Below are 17,020 nucleotides of genomic sequence, written 5' to 3' on the forward strand. Positions count from 1 at the left end.
ATTTTTAGAAAGAAGCGCTTCATACAAAATGTACTTCGGTCAACACTTTTACACCCCAATAAAGTTACAAAAAGAAGCATTCAATTCTTAAATAACTTCCAAGAATAAAGTTCTTAATATTTGTACAAAGCGGCATAACTCAATTGTCACAAACCGCATTCTATTATCGTCAGAAAATAAAGGAACATCACAGTGAAATGTACCTCTGCTTTTTCTTATATAATAATCCAGACTGGACAGCACTAACGGTAGACATACCCATCTACAATATCACCTTGCTGACAAATGGACTAAGATGTATTTAAAAAACAAACAATGTATTACGAACGGACGGACAGACGGGCGACGCCTTGTATTGTGTTTAAATCCGTGGTAGTGGGAGAATTAAATGACAACTATAACTAAAAAAGAAAGATAATACATGGCAACACACAAAATTTACTGCAAAAAGATACAAAAATCAGTTGTATCTACATATACATCTCTAATCTAAACGAACTAATTGGAGAAATACAGATAATAAATTTACAAAAAAAGAAGTGATGATATGATTAGATGGTATATATATAATCCCGCATTTAAAGTAGAAATGTACAAAGAGACAGATATATTTTGCCTACGTTACGTCATACAAAAATCAAAATTAAATATTATATCCCTATATATGGTCATACATGTAGTTTAATTATTTACAATGTTCATTATTAATCACAAACAAAATGGAAACGGGGAATGGGTCAAAGAAACAACAAGACGAAAGAGCAGAAAAAAGCCCAAGCTCACTACTTCTGTATAATTGACAACATAGCGGAATATAATCTCAATGATCAAAGAGTCCGACAGGAGGCACTGCTGTATTAATGTAATGAAAATGAGCCAATGAAAGTTAACCATACCAAACTATTCTCTATTTACCTTAGTCATTCATTATTTCTTTACATATTACGTAAACTTAATTAAAAAAAGATATAAAAGGTACATTGTGTAATATCAATATTTATACATAGTTTATGAATGAGCCTGTAAAATATACAAAACTGATTCATAAATGTATATGTTCAAATTACAAAATTGTGAATGCTTTGTTATTCGAACCTTTTCCCGACATGTCTTCTTCCTTTTCCTGGTTGCGGCAGCATACGAATATTCCCAAAACACTGGAAATTAGCTTGTCAATTGGTTTTAATGAACGACAACACAATGGCAAAAAGTCCCAATTCCTCAAACAACTTGGCAGCCTGCTGCGGCAATACTTTTGTGCAATATTTATGACAATAAGGCACACTAAGAATAATAGTATAATTGAACCGACAACAGCAAAAGGTATCGTTCCTGCTAATGATAAAAAAAAAATAAATCCCGGAAGGGCAACGAAAACAAGTATTAAATATAAGATAGGAAACCATCGATACTTTGCTGTTATATTGCCCAGTCCTTTCGCTAAGTTTATAGGTGCTTTTCTTGTAATTGGAATCGGATAGAACAAAAGAAAGCCGGAAATATTGAAAAATAAATGACAGAGTGCAACTTGTAGAGCATTCGGTATCGCTTTTGCTGGATTGGCTAATGCGGCTAGTATGCCTGTCAGACAAGTTCCGATATTAGCACCAAGAGTCAAAGGAAGCATACGATCAAGGGAAACAACTCCAACACCAACTAACGGTGTAAGTATAGATGTGAACACGGAGCTACTCTGGATAATCATCGTTGTTCCTGTAAAATAGTTAAAAAAATATATAATCGTATGAAAAGATTAACATGTTAGCATATTTGATATATTTAAAACCCTTTTTGAATGAAGTGTTTTACCGAATTATAATGTAGTTCAACAGCTTTGGGATGTGTAAACCGAAAATGAACCCATTTATTAATACCCTGCTAAAACTTGAAACTTAACTGGAATATGACGTCACATCAACATAATGTGGTGCACAGATACTTCTTTAAGAGAAAGGTCATATGTCATGGCTCAGCAGGTTTTTCTTTTATAAAGTCTTACGGTTAATTTCAAGCATCAACGCGTCAACAGCAAGTAATATCGTATTGTATCTCCCGATATAGGTGTTCTATGTTCTTCTGAACATTCCGTTCAATCGCTTTTTGACGTCAACAAGATCAAAAACAGGCATACATTTTGGGTCAAAACGGCGGGAGAATAAAAATATCAGCAGTGATTAATTATCTTATAATTGCCGACTTAAAAATGCACGTATATATGTCATGTGGTCTCATTTGCAATCATCCAACATCTTTATATTTTTACCTATCAAAAACTGAAGAAAGAAAAAACAATTTTGCAAGTTTTCAGGACTATATATTTAGATTGTTAAGGTGGTACCTGACACTACAGGGAGATAACTCTGTAAAACCAGCTAAACGTTTTAATCACGTTGTATTGTTCAGGAAGTATTAAGCTTCTCAATGATCAAAATCAGTGTTTATATCAAACTGCTATACATCCAACCAATTTTTCGATAAAATGCTTTGTACAAATTTACATATTTTTGTCTAAGAGTCAAAGTAAATATTTTGTTAAAATTTTATGAACTTTAAACGAGCCAAATTAATTTAAGTCGAGGTGTTTGGTATCACCTTAACAAGATACCTATAGATATACAGTTAGATGATCAATTTTATTATAATAACATGTATATCTACACTAACGTAATTTTACAAACCTGTTCCTATAAGGATTGCAACATATCCTGTTAGATATTTGAACAAGCCTGGAAAATCAGAATTGATGAACTTTTTTACGACTTTGGCTACAGATCCTTTAAGCAGTGAATTAAGGAGTTTGACCATAAATACCAGTGCCACAGCAATAACAAAGAGAGATATTACAAGAAGTAATGCTCCTATGGTTGAATCTGATAGATCCGTCTGAGCAAACAAGTTGTGACCTAGACAAAAAGAAATATATAAATGATAACCAACCACGTGGTGTTACGTGCAATAGGATACACAATGATTGAGAAAGAAACATTTTTTTAAAGTAACTTATTTTCTCCTTTTACTATATCATGTATATACATCTAAATGGTCAATAGATAAATTGTTAATGAAAGAAATAGACGTATGCATTTGGTTTATTTGTATATTAGATAATATTCATCGATATGTTATTTCAACAGCACATGCTTTAATAATATTTGTGGGAGGCAGGTAATTTCAAGCTTGCATGTGTAATACCACTAAATTACAGTACGTCAAATCCGGTTTCACACGAAAAAGGGTCGAAAAAAATAGTACCTTGAATTTGACAGCTTGTTAACAGAAAAAAAAAATGGGAACATTTAATTGGTTAACTTCTGGTGATGGTTATTATCTGATATGCAATGAAATATTATGTGAAACTTTTATTATAGTACTGGACAGGATAAAACTTTAATCATGCCAAGTTTTTCTTTATTTGAAACCAATGAAAATTCTGCACATTTTGTTAAAAGAGCCAATTTAACAAAGACTAATACGGGAAAAATCAAAGATCGATGTTATTACTTCTTCACTTTTAAAACGAATTACTTACATCTTTCCATATTTATTTTCTTTACTAGTGTCTCGTTGGTCTCCCATTTTATGAAAGACGTGTTACTGTCGGCCATTATTCCTAAAGTGTATCTTGTTCCCTCCGTTTCTAACTGTTCAATTAATGTAGAATCTAAATGAATTAAGTTACCAGTAAAAAGTCAATTGAATAACACTGTCCAAATTATAAAATAAGATGCAAACATGGATTTGTATGTTTATCATGTCTTATTTTGCGCCTGTCCAAAGTTAGGATCGCCTCTAGCATTTATGAGTCTTGTGTGCTTTTAGATTTTGGTTCACTTTTATGTTTTGCAGTTAAGTGTGGTGTCCATTTCGCTGAACTAATATGCATTATTATTTAAAGCTTTGGTATATAATAAGAGGATTGATATAAGTCATGATAAACACGTTTAGCGTTTCTGGTGGATAAATGGTTTTATTTACCCTCCACTTGCCTCAAATGTGATGAACCTAATATAGTTAAACAACATTTCAGATGCAGAAAATCAATCTTGATTCTGATTATATATCCCTTTAATACCTAGCGTTTTATATAAATATCTTCTGACGCGTAGATTCCGTCATCTAGTTGAATTGTTTGTTGATACTAAGCGGTACTTTTATCCCAATCTTATATTCATAGTCAAAACTTGTATATCCTCATCATTTGGTCACTTGTGTATACTAGTATTTGTCTCATTGGCAATGAATATATATATTCATGTTGTTTTATACTATAAAGCACCACAACTGAAAATGTGCTTACTATAATTTTCATGGTGACTCACAGTACTGTTGTATAGGATATATACAATCTTGCACCATCTTTTTAATACTGAACCCTCTTCGGCACCCTCTTTGTTCAATGCTATATTTGTAATCACGTGTTTGTCAACCTATAAATGTTGGTATAAATAGTATTAGCTTGAACAGGTTAAAACTTGATATGTTGTCGTGTGTGTAGATTATTGATTTGTCTCTACTTTACGTCCAGTGGCAAACATTTCATTCAAGTTCAACAGAGAACAATTAATCAAGAAGTTGTTAGAAACAGTCGGTTAGAAAATTAGACTGTACTGAAATTATGTTGGATGGGGATCTAGCGTCTGTGACACTATATATATATATATATATATACCTGTACATGACCATTTTTTTAATAATTACAATGTATATAGTTCTTCAGAACATAGACATTGAAATGTAGCTTATTGGTAAAACCCAACAGAATGTTACATGCAAAACAATTTAATAATAAATTTTGTACTTGAGAACCTACCCCAGGACTGACATGAAAAACCCAAACGTCTGGGTTAAATATTTATCCAAAATTCAACTCTTTGCTGTCAATAAGGACAGTTTTATTTCTCTTTGTTCATTATTGTTGTTGTTTAAAAAAAATGTAATCGTTTTAAGAAAATTATTTCATTTTGGTTGAATAGTACTTTCAAACAGCAATAGGTACCTTAACAATAAGACCAGTAAATGGTTTTGTAATAACTTTCAGTAAATCTTTCTTCTTTCCAGATTTCGAAAGCTCTAAGCTGCGCACAATAGCTCCCGTTAAATGATATAGGTAGTGAACAGCCGATTCAATCGGAAGCAATACAATAACAGTCAACCAATTAAACATATCGTGCACTGTTGCGCCGCCAAAAGCCTTTCGGAACACCTCTCTGTCACTGGATTGTGCCAATGAAACGAGGGTATTTGTCACTGATGTTCCGATATTTGCTCCCATTACCATTGGTATGGCGGTTTTTATTGGAATTACTGAAAGGATAAGAAAACAATATTTATTCTACAAGGTTCAAATATTTTGTTTGTTTTAAAGTTCAGGGTTAATTCTCCGTAAAATTGATAACTTAGAAAGCATTTAACTTAAAAAATGGGTGAGGGGGTGGGATATGATTTTTTGTCTGAGTCAGAAAAGTTTTACACCGCTATCAATAAAATTATTGTTTTCAATATCTAACACGGTATGGGGGAAATCTGGATTCAGTACATTATTATTTTTCATCTGCTTGGCCAGATATTTTTTTTCCATCAAATTTGGGATCAGAATATTTTTTAGAAAAAAAACACCATAACCATCCCTTGAAGTGAAATGGTTGTTCCCTTACAAAAAACTAAAAATGCATGCATTGTTCCCATCTGTTACATTGCAATTTATATCTACAAAAATATGAATATATATTTACTTACTTTCAGACCCTACCATTGTGATTATTATCGATGTCGTAGTTGAAGAACTTTGTAAAAGAACTGTCACCAATACACCGATCATTAGTCCAGCGACAGGGTTCGTTAGTATGTCGTTTTCTCGGAAAACTTTTCCAGCAGCTTTACCTATAACAATGAAAATTTAAAAATATTAATAATGAAATGCAAAGGTTTCCGACAAGCTACAAATATACTGCTATGAAAAAATTTGAAACAACTTAAATGGCAAAATATTGCTACAGAAGAAAATTGAAATTTTATCGTCAATAGCAGCCTTTCACATAAGTTTTTTTTCTCTAAACTTCTTTTCTAAAGTAAATTTAACCTTTGCCATTCGTACTAGTGGATGTGTTTTGCTTTAAGAAATTCGTTGATACGGTACTTCTAGTGTTTGTTTTATCCGATTTTGATCCGTGTTTATGTTTTCAATGACTGCGGTCTTTAAGAGTTTTAGAGTCATTTTTGTACGATCTTCAATGTACATCTGCCATTCCATTATCTGAGAACCAAAAGGAGCGAGTTAAGAGGTTTGACATTATATATTGCCGTCACATGTTTTAATATGTTTTTCTTAACTCAGGAATTTTCTGGTTGTATTATCTTAACATTTCCTACAAGGCTATATCATTTTCTTTCTCGCTATCACTTTTATACAATCTGAGGACCAAAACACACGAGGATTACAATGTCATTATTTCTATTAGAAAATTTACATCAAAAAATATATCAGATCTTATATCTTAGATTACAAATCATAACAGAGTAAGAAATTTTAATAAGGACTAACAAAGCGTTTTCATTCTTTAAAAAAAAAAAAGAAATAACATTAGAATTTTAAATTTATCATACATTACCTCCGACTAACTTGAAGGCATCACTAAGGAACCCTAGTGCACATATGAATAGGTATAAAAATCCAAAGATGAGAATAATCTTCAACAGCACAGTTATTAGATAAATAAATCTGTTACATACTGTCATATCTGAAACAAACAAACAAACAAACAAAACATCAATGTCAAATTACTGCAAGATAAATGTGCAATGCATAGTAGACGAAAGTTAGAAATATTATACAGAAGGATTCATATCAAATATTCGCATATGATGCCTATTTCGTGAACAAAAATAAGCATGTCTGGAAACTTTGAATTTCCTCTGGTATTATATATGAGTGAAAAAAGTGTGGGAGCCAAATAAATAAGTGTTAAACAAAAAAACACATAGTCCTTTATAATAAAATTGGACAACTCGTCTCAGGTCATCTTTGACAGAAGGATTTCATACTTATTATCTGAAAATTTGCAATCAAAATGTATTGTTTGATTATAAATACTGAGGCAGTTCTTTCTGGACGAAATGTTCCCTTGAGACTAGCAAACCACCAAAAGCAGCACTGACCAAGTTGTTATGATGTAAACAAAGGTCTGTTTGACTGTCTGAGTACGGATGCAATTTTTTTTAAATTTCTGCTCGATTTGGCCTTCCAATTATTTTGTATCGAGCGCCACCGATGAGACTTTAAAATATGTAGGCGATACACATGTCTCAGTTCTAAATCTGGTATTTATGAAGAGTTATTTTCAAATATATAAGTGTTTAAATGACAAAAAACGTTTATTCTACTTTTGTCGTGTTTTTGTAAGTTATTTTTTACAATATTTCTGTTTTTTTCGTGCATTTCATTTGAAATCCAAAAATGACCAAAGTCAAGAACTTTCTATTATAAGCATAAGAAAAAAAGACATTGCTAATGTGTACTAACCATGATCACAAATACGGATGCCACTAGTTAAGCATGATATATTTACGTTTTGAGTGCACAAGTGATCAGTTCGTGGTGCCAATTCTTTAGTTTTCTGTGTGCAGTGTAGTAGGGACTGATTTGTCTTTTATTTCGTACTTCGTTTTACATCATGGCGTTGAAAGTTTATCTTTTAATATGTAATTTTACTAAAAAAAAATCCCCGTACCATCTATTTATCTCATAAAAAGACTGACCTTTCCAGTTCACTCCATCATCAGTTTCTTTTGTGCTGATCGCCCACGGGTCAAATTCATGACTATCTTCTTTTTCATGGTTTTTAAAAGCATTCTTTTTTGAAGTAACTGTTTTACCTGTAGCTGTCGTGTCTGAAACCTTTTATTAAAGAAAAAGTAATCTATTACATGTAATAAACATAAGAATCTGCTTACATGACTAATGAAAAACTAATGGATTCAGTTTGTTATCTCACTAATGCCAACTAGTTTGTGATAGAATCGTACTTTTTGACTGGTGTCTGGCATCTCTCTGACGAATCCGTATGCGGGCTGTTGCAAGGCACAATATGGCTCTTCACGGTTAGTTCGGCCATATTGGAAAGGGGCAGATTTTTTTGAAAGAGGTGGAAATAGTATGAAAGTATGGGAAATCCTATGCATGTTTCCAAGCAACTGTTAAGTTTTAATGATGTTTTCCTGTATTTTGCACACCATTGTACCTCCATTATGAAAATCTGTCCCCTATCCAATATGGCCGAACTAACCGTAAAGAGCCCTATTTCTACTCATATCGAACATATTAACCACATTTTCCTATGGCAATCAAATATTTTCCCTTCATTCCGGTAAAGCTACCGTTCAATACCTACCTTTTCTATTACTAGCAATGGGTAATGTGTTCGTCCTGAAGGTGCGTGATATATTCGCCACTGGACAGTATGCAAACAACAATGTATCATTGTAGCTTTAATATTTTATGACCTTTGACAGGAGGAAAACGTTTCACATGCTGTACACTACCTTTCTTCATTTGCATGTTAATGCAGTACTATGAAGCAATTAAGTTATTATGTATGTGATAACCATCCTCCAACCAATCAAAATGTAGAAATCTTATAGCTGTTTTATACATAAATTATTCCTTAGATGAAAAATAAAGAAAATGCCAAAATAACAACCACTCTGTGTAAGAGGTAAAACACTTAAAACTTAAAACACAAGACAATTAAAAAATAAGTTATTTTTAAATAACAGAAATTCGTTAGCCTTAAATCATGACATGAAAGGTTATTGTAATAGGGTTGTTGTTTCGCACAAAATTAAGGTTAAAACTCCCTCAGGCAACTTGACATGTACTGGTGTTTGCTTATGTTTCAATTTATTGTCCATGCTGAAAAGTTATGTGTCATGGAGGGTCTTTTTTTTTTGGTCTTAAAATAACCTGATCTAAGTTCCATACTGTGGAGATCACTTCTAACCTCTCATTAGAACTGTCAGAATAATCTGTCATAGAACTGTTCTAAACTGTCCTAGAACAGTTCTGTCAAAACAGTTCTACCCAAGAACTATTCTGAGTAGAACTGTTCTAAGTAGAACTGTCAGAAACAGTTCTAGGTAGAACTGACCTAATCAGTTTTAGGCAGAACTGACCTAATCAGTTTTAGGTAGAACTGTCAAGATCAGTTCAAGGGTAGAACTGTCTAAAACTGTTCTAGGCAGAACTGTCTAAATCAGTTCTAGTCGTAAAACTGTCAGCCGAACTAACCAAAACAGTTCTAGCCGTAAAACTGTCAGCAGAACTGACTTAAACTGTTCTAGCCGTCAAACTGTCAGTAGAACTGTCTAAAACTATTCTAGGTAGAACTGTCTAATTATAAAAAAGAAGATGTGGTAAGATTGCCAATGAGACAACCGTCCACAAGAGACCAAAATGACACAGAAATTAACAGCTATAGGTCATCGTACGGCCTTCAACAATGAGCAAAGCCCAAACCGCATAGTCAGCTATAAAAGGCCCCGAAATGACAATGTAAAACAATTCAAACGAGAAAACTAACAGCCTTATTTATATAAAAAAAAAATGAACGAAAAACAAATATGTAGCACATAAATAAACGACAACCACTGAATTACATGCTCCTGACTTGGGACAGGCACATACTAAGTCAATTATAGTGGTAGAACTGTCAGCAGAACTGACCAAATCAGTTCAAGCAGTAGAACTGACCAACACTGTCAGATTGTATAACAGTTCTAAAATAAGGCCCTGCAGTTAGAGCATCTCACTGGTTACCATTCAGTTTAATTTTTTAATATATATTATAGTCTTTTGACTGATTTATATTTATTATAAGACAAAGAGTTAATTCTTAAAACTGTTCTATGGATAGAACTGACTAATTCAGTTCTGATTCAGTTCTAGCCGTATAACTGACCAAATCAGTTCTAATCGTAGAACTATTTTAAAAGATTTGGTCAATTCATAGGGTAGAACTTTCGGGATCAGTTCTAGGTAGAACTGTCTAAATCAGTTCTAGGTAGAACTGACCAAATCGGTTCTAGTTTAGAATTGTTCTAGCTAGAACTGTTTAAAAGGTGTCAGGATGACAATTTTACATACTGTCTTGGAACAGTTCTACTGACAGATTCCGACAGATGTTAGGAGGTTAGAAGTGATCTCCACTGTAGGTTTGTTGGTGGCATATATAATTAATATACTAGCAATATACTAGCAACGATTTTCAATAATATACTAGACCGGGGATTTCTTGTGTGAATAGTTTTACAGTCATTTTTTGGGGCCCTTAATAGCTTGCTTTTCGGTGTGAGCCAAATCGAAGGCTCTGTGTGGAAGATCGTACTTTGACCTTTCTGTTTATCTATTTTTGTTATTGAGACAAACAAATAATATAATCAGTTACACAATTATATATTGACCAAAGTATAAAGAAATCAAAATAATTCAAGGAGGAAGTAGGGACACGTACAATTACAATTAATGTCAACTTAGATGTGAACAATTATATCAAATAAATAAGTTATGAAATGACCTTCACCTTGTCATCTTAATAACGTTTGGTGTACTCACTCGACGGTGATGCGTATGCTTTACTTTTCTTATGATGATCGATTTATAATTGTTTACTTTGTTTGTTTACAATTAAAATGGGTAATTACCCTTCCCGAATTACAACTGAACAACAATGCTTCACATTTTTTGATGAAAAATAAGACCAATTGATCATGGTTTGAAGGAATGGGCACTGACGATTTTGGTTTCCATTTTACAGCAAAAATAGACTTCTGGTGCATTTAAGCTGTTCTATGGACAAAAGGATTATTTTCCCAAAAGAAATTACTATTATACATAACGAACTTTTTTAAAATAACCTTTAAATTTCTTTAGAATATTAAAATTATTGAATTGGGCTCAAAATTTCTCAATTCTTCAGTTTTGACACTTATAGACAAATATGGACAAGGCAATATTCCCATTGAGCTTGCAGGTATCATATATTATATATAAAGACAATCGTAATTTTATGGTATTCATGATTAAAAAAAACCTATGTTCGCAGTTATGAGTCATTTTGATCACACATGGAAAGATTTACACCATTTCGAAAAGTTCTCATGAAACAATTCTGTTGGTTTTGAAATCTACAAGAATTTCAAAATAATCTTTAACGTGAAAAAAGACCATATGACCATATGAGTATTTGGACCATACACGTATGGTCATGACCATATGTGTATACTTATATGGTCCGACCATACGCGTATGGTCCAACCATGCGCGTATGATCGGACCATATGAGTATATATACTGGTTTAGTTATTAACGGACCTAACCATATGAGTATTTGGACCATATAGGTATTTTTTCAAATATTAATATTCTTCTAGAAAATATGATGTTTACATGAAAATGTATTAATTTTATAATTCAAAGGCTATATAAAAATCAAATAAGAATGCTACAGTTAGTTTTCATCGCGAATTGTATTCTTAAATTTACGCTGAGGATTGCATTTACTTCCACACGGTACCATAACTTTTTATGCATTTGCACGTCTTGATTTTGCACGGTCCTTTGCAGTTACACCATTTGCATTCGAGCGAAAATCTAGCCATCTTATCAGCTGAGCGCCTACTAAATAAAGTGTTAGCTACAAATACGACCGCAACACAATTTTTCAATAAATATGTATATGTACATGTAGAAGTTGTAGTTTGTACTAATTCATTTTTGAAGTTGCTTGTACTCAGTATTTTAAGAGCCTTTAAGGAGGTAGACCTTGGTTAAGAGACATAACTCTTAAAATCATCAGTACGTTTGTGTCAACCATTTTCATAAATATATTCTAAGCTTCAAGGTTACATAGATTATTTCCAATCTGTTTCAGGTAAATGCTTAAAATACATTGATGAAACTTGACTTTTACAGACGTATAACTGACTTAAAGAGTTGTCTCCCTGAACCAAGGTCTACCCACTTAAAATAATTGTAGAAACAAACAATCTGTCTTTGAATAAGCTTATTAGTGTATTGGAACTGATAAACATAAATAATTTCCGTACAAAATTCAGATTTGACTGACATTTTTCATTGCCAATTTTCTGTTTATCGGGGTTGGTGCAGTACTTCACAAACGGTTCATTTAAGTCAGCAAAACTGCCTGGAGATTATAAAACCAACGTAATTTTACATTATTTTGTTCTAAATGTTTATGACATATGCAAAAACAACTTGCTGCCGGTGTTCAGCTGAACAGTAGATTAGCTGAATAATGTCATTTCAAGAGATAACAACATTTAAATATGTAACCCTACGAAGGATAACACAATAAAAAACAAAATGCTGTTGGATATACTATAAAATTAAATTTTAACGACATGAATAAGTAATCGGCTGTAAATTGTCTTATTTTAGTTTAGGATTCATCTGGTCATCAACCTAAATGTGACCTCAATTTCATTTTTGTTTTAATTATGTATTACAATCCGGCGGCGGCGACGACGGCGTAAACTATTTGTACAAAGCTTTATATTTCTAAAGCTGGACACCCATATGCTTCAAACCATGCAGGTCGGTATCTTATGCAGTTACGACGTTTCCGTCTTTCATTCGTCCTTTACACGTAGCCTCGTTTTCATAGTTCAGTGACTGCTTGAATAACAACTATTTTCTTTAAAAGTGAAATACTCATTTATTTTTAGAAATAGGATAACTGTATTTGGTATATTTTTGGTTCGTTGCAAGTATATATATAAAAAAGAAGATGTGGTATTATTGCCAATGTGACAACTCTCCACAATAGACCAAACTGACACAGAAATTAACAACTATAGGTCACCGTACGGCCTTCAACTATGGGCAAAGCCCATACCGCATATTCAGCTATAAAAGGCCCCGAAATGACAATGTAAAACAATTCAAACGAGAAAACTAACGGCCTTATTTATGTACAAAAAAATAACGAAAACAAATATGAAGCACATAAACAAACGACAACCACTGAATTACAGGCTCCTGACTTGGGACAGGCACATTAATACATTGTGTGGCGGAATGAAACATGTAAGCGGGATCCTAACCCTCCTCCTAACCTGGGACAGTGGTATAAGAGTTCAACATAAGAACGAACTATAAAAATCAGTTAACTCATCAGATGGACAAAAATACAAGTGAAGATGGTCGGGTCATTGTACATCCCAACAACAAAAAGACACTAGGTACTCGAAGTTAACTGACAGCTAGTTCTAAGCCACTAAAAACTATTAAAAAAAGTCATGCATCTAAGACTAAATTATCAATTCGTACACATCCAACATCAAATGGATTTAGTTTAAAGACGTCATAAAAAGTCAGAGAAAACCATGACCTTGTGCAAGGTCTACTTATTACTCAGGTAGTGATCAAGGTTAAAGTTACGTGGTCAATTTCGCATCTAAGAGGTGTCAAAATAGACATGCAAATTCTGAGTTAGATTCTGTTAGTTTTCTCAGAATTGGATTGTCTACTTCTTCTTCTTTCGTAATTCCCTCTTGTTTAGGAGCACTTGGATGAGACCGATAAATGTTATTAGTATATGTACATTAAAACACACAATAAATCCTCTGTAAAATATGAATGAACAGTATCCTCCACCATAAAAACCAGTGTATTTACAACAAGTCGTGAATTTATATATAAGCATTAATATAGGGACTTTTAAAGTAATGTAGTGTTAAAATGGCAAGAGATATACTAAATAAATTACATGCTCGCAGACTCATAATTTTTAAACAGGTGCTTTTCAATGCAATATAAAACATAAGCATGATTAATTTGGATGTTGAGTTATATTATTTAATTAATAAGGCTTTACTTTAATTTAAACTGCTAAGATATAGTATAATTAGCATGTACTTTTAGTGTAAGAATAAATTATCTAAGTTTTCTTATGAGACGAAAATTTATATAAACTGAAATCATGACTTTGATGTTATAGAAGTATTATTTTGATTATTTCAATAATGTTCGTATGGCGTATTACTTTGAAGTCTACAGTTTTTATTATTATGTTGGAACTGTTTAAAGACGATTATACTGAAAGGTTTTTGAAGGGTGTACGATTGTCTATGATGGATTTCATCCACTTCATTTGAACTTTAGTGCACAGTTGTCTCATTGGCAATCACACCACATCTCCTTATTTGTATTGCGCAAATGAAATGTCTTGTGCAAAAGCAAGCACCGCATCAGATACTTTAAGTACTATAAGAAGTCGGTCAACTGTATTTGGTGTATGGAATGATTGTAAGGCGAACATGACCGGCTGGCTCGTTTTATCTTAAATTGACCTTAATTTCATTGTTCATTGGACAAAATGTAAACCAATTCAAATCAGAAAACTGAATAACTGATTTATAACAAAAGAATGTATTAAAACACTTCTGACAAACAGCAAACCAACAACAAACACTGAATGATTTCATAATACTTCAGCTATATTTTTTTTTATCCACGATCTAAATAGTTTAGCTTGGGTGAAGCGCTATTTTCACCAGAATAACTAGGAAATCAGATTGCAAGAGTCTTGCATCGTACCAAATATTGTTTTTTACCTCATGTTTATGGTAACAGTGAAAAGCCAAGCAGGTATATACTATGTTATTTTGATTACAGTACTAAATTTTGAACACATTTTTAGATTTAAGTAACGCGACGATATGATATTGGTTTAACATACTTAACACAAAAACATTCCAGATCTACTAATTTGTCGAGTATTGAGCCTTGCATGTAACCAGTGCGTTATCCTGTTCCCGACAATTTCCCCATCAATCTTTCTATAATCTTAATATTTGTTTTTTTCCGTCTTTTTATTTTGATATTGATTAAATCAAATAAACAGTTTCAAATGCATAGAAAACGTTATACACAAATCTGTTAACATCCAGACTACGTATAATAATTCATCTAAAAAATTATGCAAAAATACTTACATTATCCATATTGTAAACGATGGTTACAACATGTTACTAGTCTCAAGAAAATGTAAACAATATAAAGTGACAGTGAGTGTGGTTGTTTTAATCACTTGAACATTAACATTTAGGTTATTTTATATTTCTATTTTTACAACGTGCTATACATTTCAAACATAGAGAGAAACAGGATATAGGTTGAATGTTACATAATTTTATGCTGTAAAAACTAGGGTTGCTAGGTAAATTTAAAAACTAAACAATGATTCGTCCATAAAATGATTCTTTTTACTTTTCAATTTTATATATGTCGCCGAGACAAATTTTGTATACAGCATTTGTCTCACTTTGTATTTAAGCCTATTTCAAAATTTTATTTTATTACCTTAAGAATATAAAGGTACATGCAGCTTTATGCGTGTAATGCACTTTAAAATATTTAATTCAAATGCACTGCACTAAATTTATCTTACAAAATAAGTAAAGATCGTTCAAATAATAAGTTTCCTTATAGCTAAGATAAAGCAGAGGACAACCTTGTCTGATTATTTCTAATAATGCAAAAGAAAACATACCACTAAAAGATAAAAACTCGGACGAGTAACATATTAAAAAGGAGTACCGTGTTAAAAAGGATATTTCACAAAATATGGCATTTTGGGTCTTCAATGCTCTTAAAATTTGTATTTGTTTGACTTTATATCTATTTTAATCTGAGCGTCACTGATGAGTCTAATGTGGACGAAACGCGCGTCTGGCGTATAAAAGTTATAATCCTGGTACCTTTGATAGCTTTTTACACCACTGGGTCGGAGTCGCTGCTGGTGGAAGCTTCGTCCCGAGGGCATCACCTGCCCAGTATAGTCAGCATTTCTGGTGTTGACATACATATCAATTGTATGGTCATTTTTATAAATTTCCTGTTCACAAAACTTTTAATTTTTCAAAAAACTAAGGATTTTCTTTTCCCAGGAATAGATCACCTCAGCCGTATTTGGAACAACTTTTCGGCATTGTGGGTCCTCAATGCTCTTCAACTTTGTACTTGTTTGGCTTTATAACTATTTAGATCTGAGCGTCACTGACGAGTCTTATGTTGACGAAACGCGCGTCTGGCGTACTAAATTATAATCTTTGTACCTTTGATAGCTATTTTTTTTTTTACGAAAAACAAATATGAGAAACTAACGACAATCACTGATCAACAGGCTCCGGACGTATGACAGGGACACATTGAAATGGCATGATTGCAGGCGCTCAACCCTCTCCTTTATTGAACATTGATGTAACAACACACAAGAAAAAAAATGTTAAAAGGGCTGCATACATCAGATCGACACAAGGCATATAACTACTAACACAAGGTTAAATGAACCCTTTAAGTATTTGCAGTACGGAAAGCAAGTTTGTAACAACTAGTAATTAAAAAAATATTTTGTCCAAGACTAAAATATAAATCTACATATCATATATTAGAAACTTACGGTTTCCATGATTATTCCTGTTTGTTTTAAAAATGTATATTATCAATAATTTGTTACTTATTAATAATATTTGACAAACATGTACATAATGTAGACTTTTAGGTTTGCGTGTGTCTTTTCTTCAACGCCGGTACAAAAGGGGAAATCCCATTATTTAGAATAATGGTGTATCTGGAAGGCGTCAATAGAATGATTTTCTTGTTAATCAATGGCCTTGATCGAAAACAAAAGTTGTAAACAAATCTGGTAATATGATGTACAAGGTACACTTAATAGGAATAAGGTTAATTATGTACATGCATTTTCTCAAGGGGATTAATATTAATGTAATAATTTATAGATACATTTTTTTTGTGTGAAATAGTTAAAGGCAATGAAAGGCCTTGTATAATTTGTTAAATTGCAATAATATTATTATGATTATACAGATAATTTATTGCATCAGATTACGTGTTTCAGAAAAAAGGATCTTATCAATATCAAATTATCTTTTTTTTATATTTTTAATTTATACTTTGTCTTCTTTCTGTGAGGTAAGCTATATT

General features: G+C 32.4%; 1 protein-coding gene across 1 annotated transcript; it reads right to left on the minus strand.

The window, feature by feature from the left end:
• Positions 1–578: 578 nt before the first annotated feature.
• Positions 579–16,594, minus strand: LOC134721214 (sodium-dependent phosphate transport protein 2B-like). The gene is made up of 9 exons (XM_063584016.1): positions 16,476–16,594; positions 7,756–7,894; positions 6,609–6,737; positions 5,737–5,880; positions 4,997–5,304; positions 4,298–4,427; positions 3,530–3,661; positions 2,679–2,903; positions 579–1,713 (listed from the first exon to the last, which is right to left on the minus strand). The coding sequence occupies exons 1-9, from the start codon at positions 16,482–16,484 to the stop codon at positions 1,064–1,066; spliced, it is 1,866 nt and encodes a 621-aa protein (XP_063440086.1). The 5' UTR covers positions 16,485–16,594; the 3' UTR covers positions 579–1,063.
• Between the last annotated feature and the right edge of the window lie 426 nt (positions 16,595–17,020).

Source organism: Mytilus trossulus, chromosome 6, assembly GCF_036588685.1.
Source record: "Mytilus trossulus isolate FHL-02 chromosome 6, PNRI_Mtr1.1.1.hap1, whole genome shotgun sequence".
Lineage (NCBI taxonomy): Eukaryota > Metazoa > Mollusca > Bivalvia > Mytilida > Mytilidae > Mytilus > Mytilus trossulus.

Coding starts and splice junctions, on each gene's coding strand:
- LOC134721214 (XM_063584016.1), bottom strand. Junction 6,738..7,755: donor TGATGGAGTGAACTGGAAAG/GTCAGTCTTTTT, acceptor TGTTTGTTTCAG/ATATGACAGTATGTAACAGA. Junction 4,428..4,996: donor TTACTGGTCTTATTGTTAAG/GTACCTATTGCT, acceptor CAACATTTATAG/GTTGACAAACACGTGATTAC.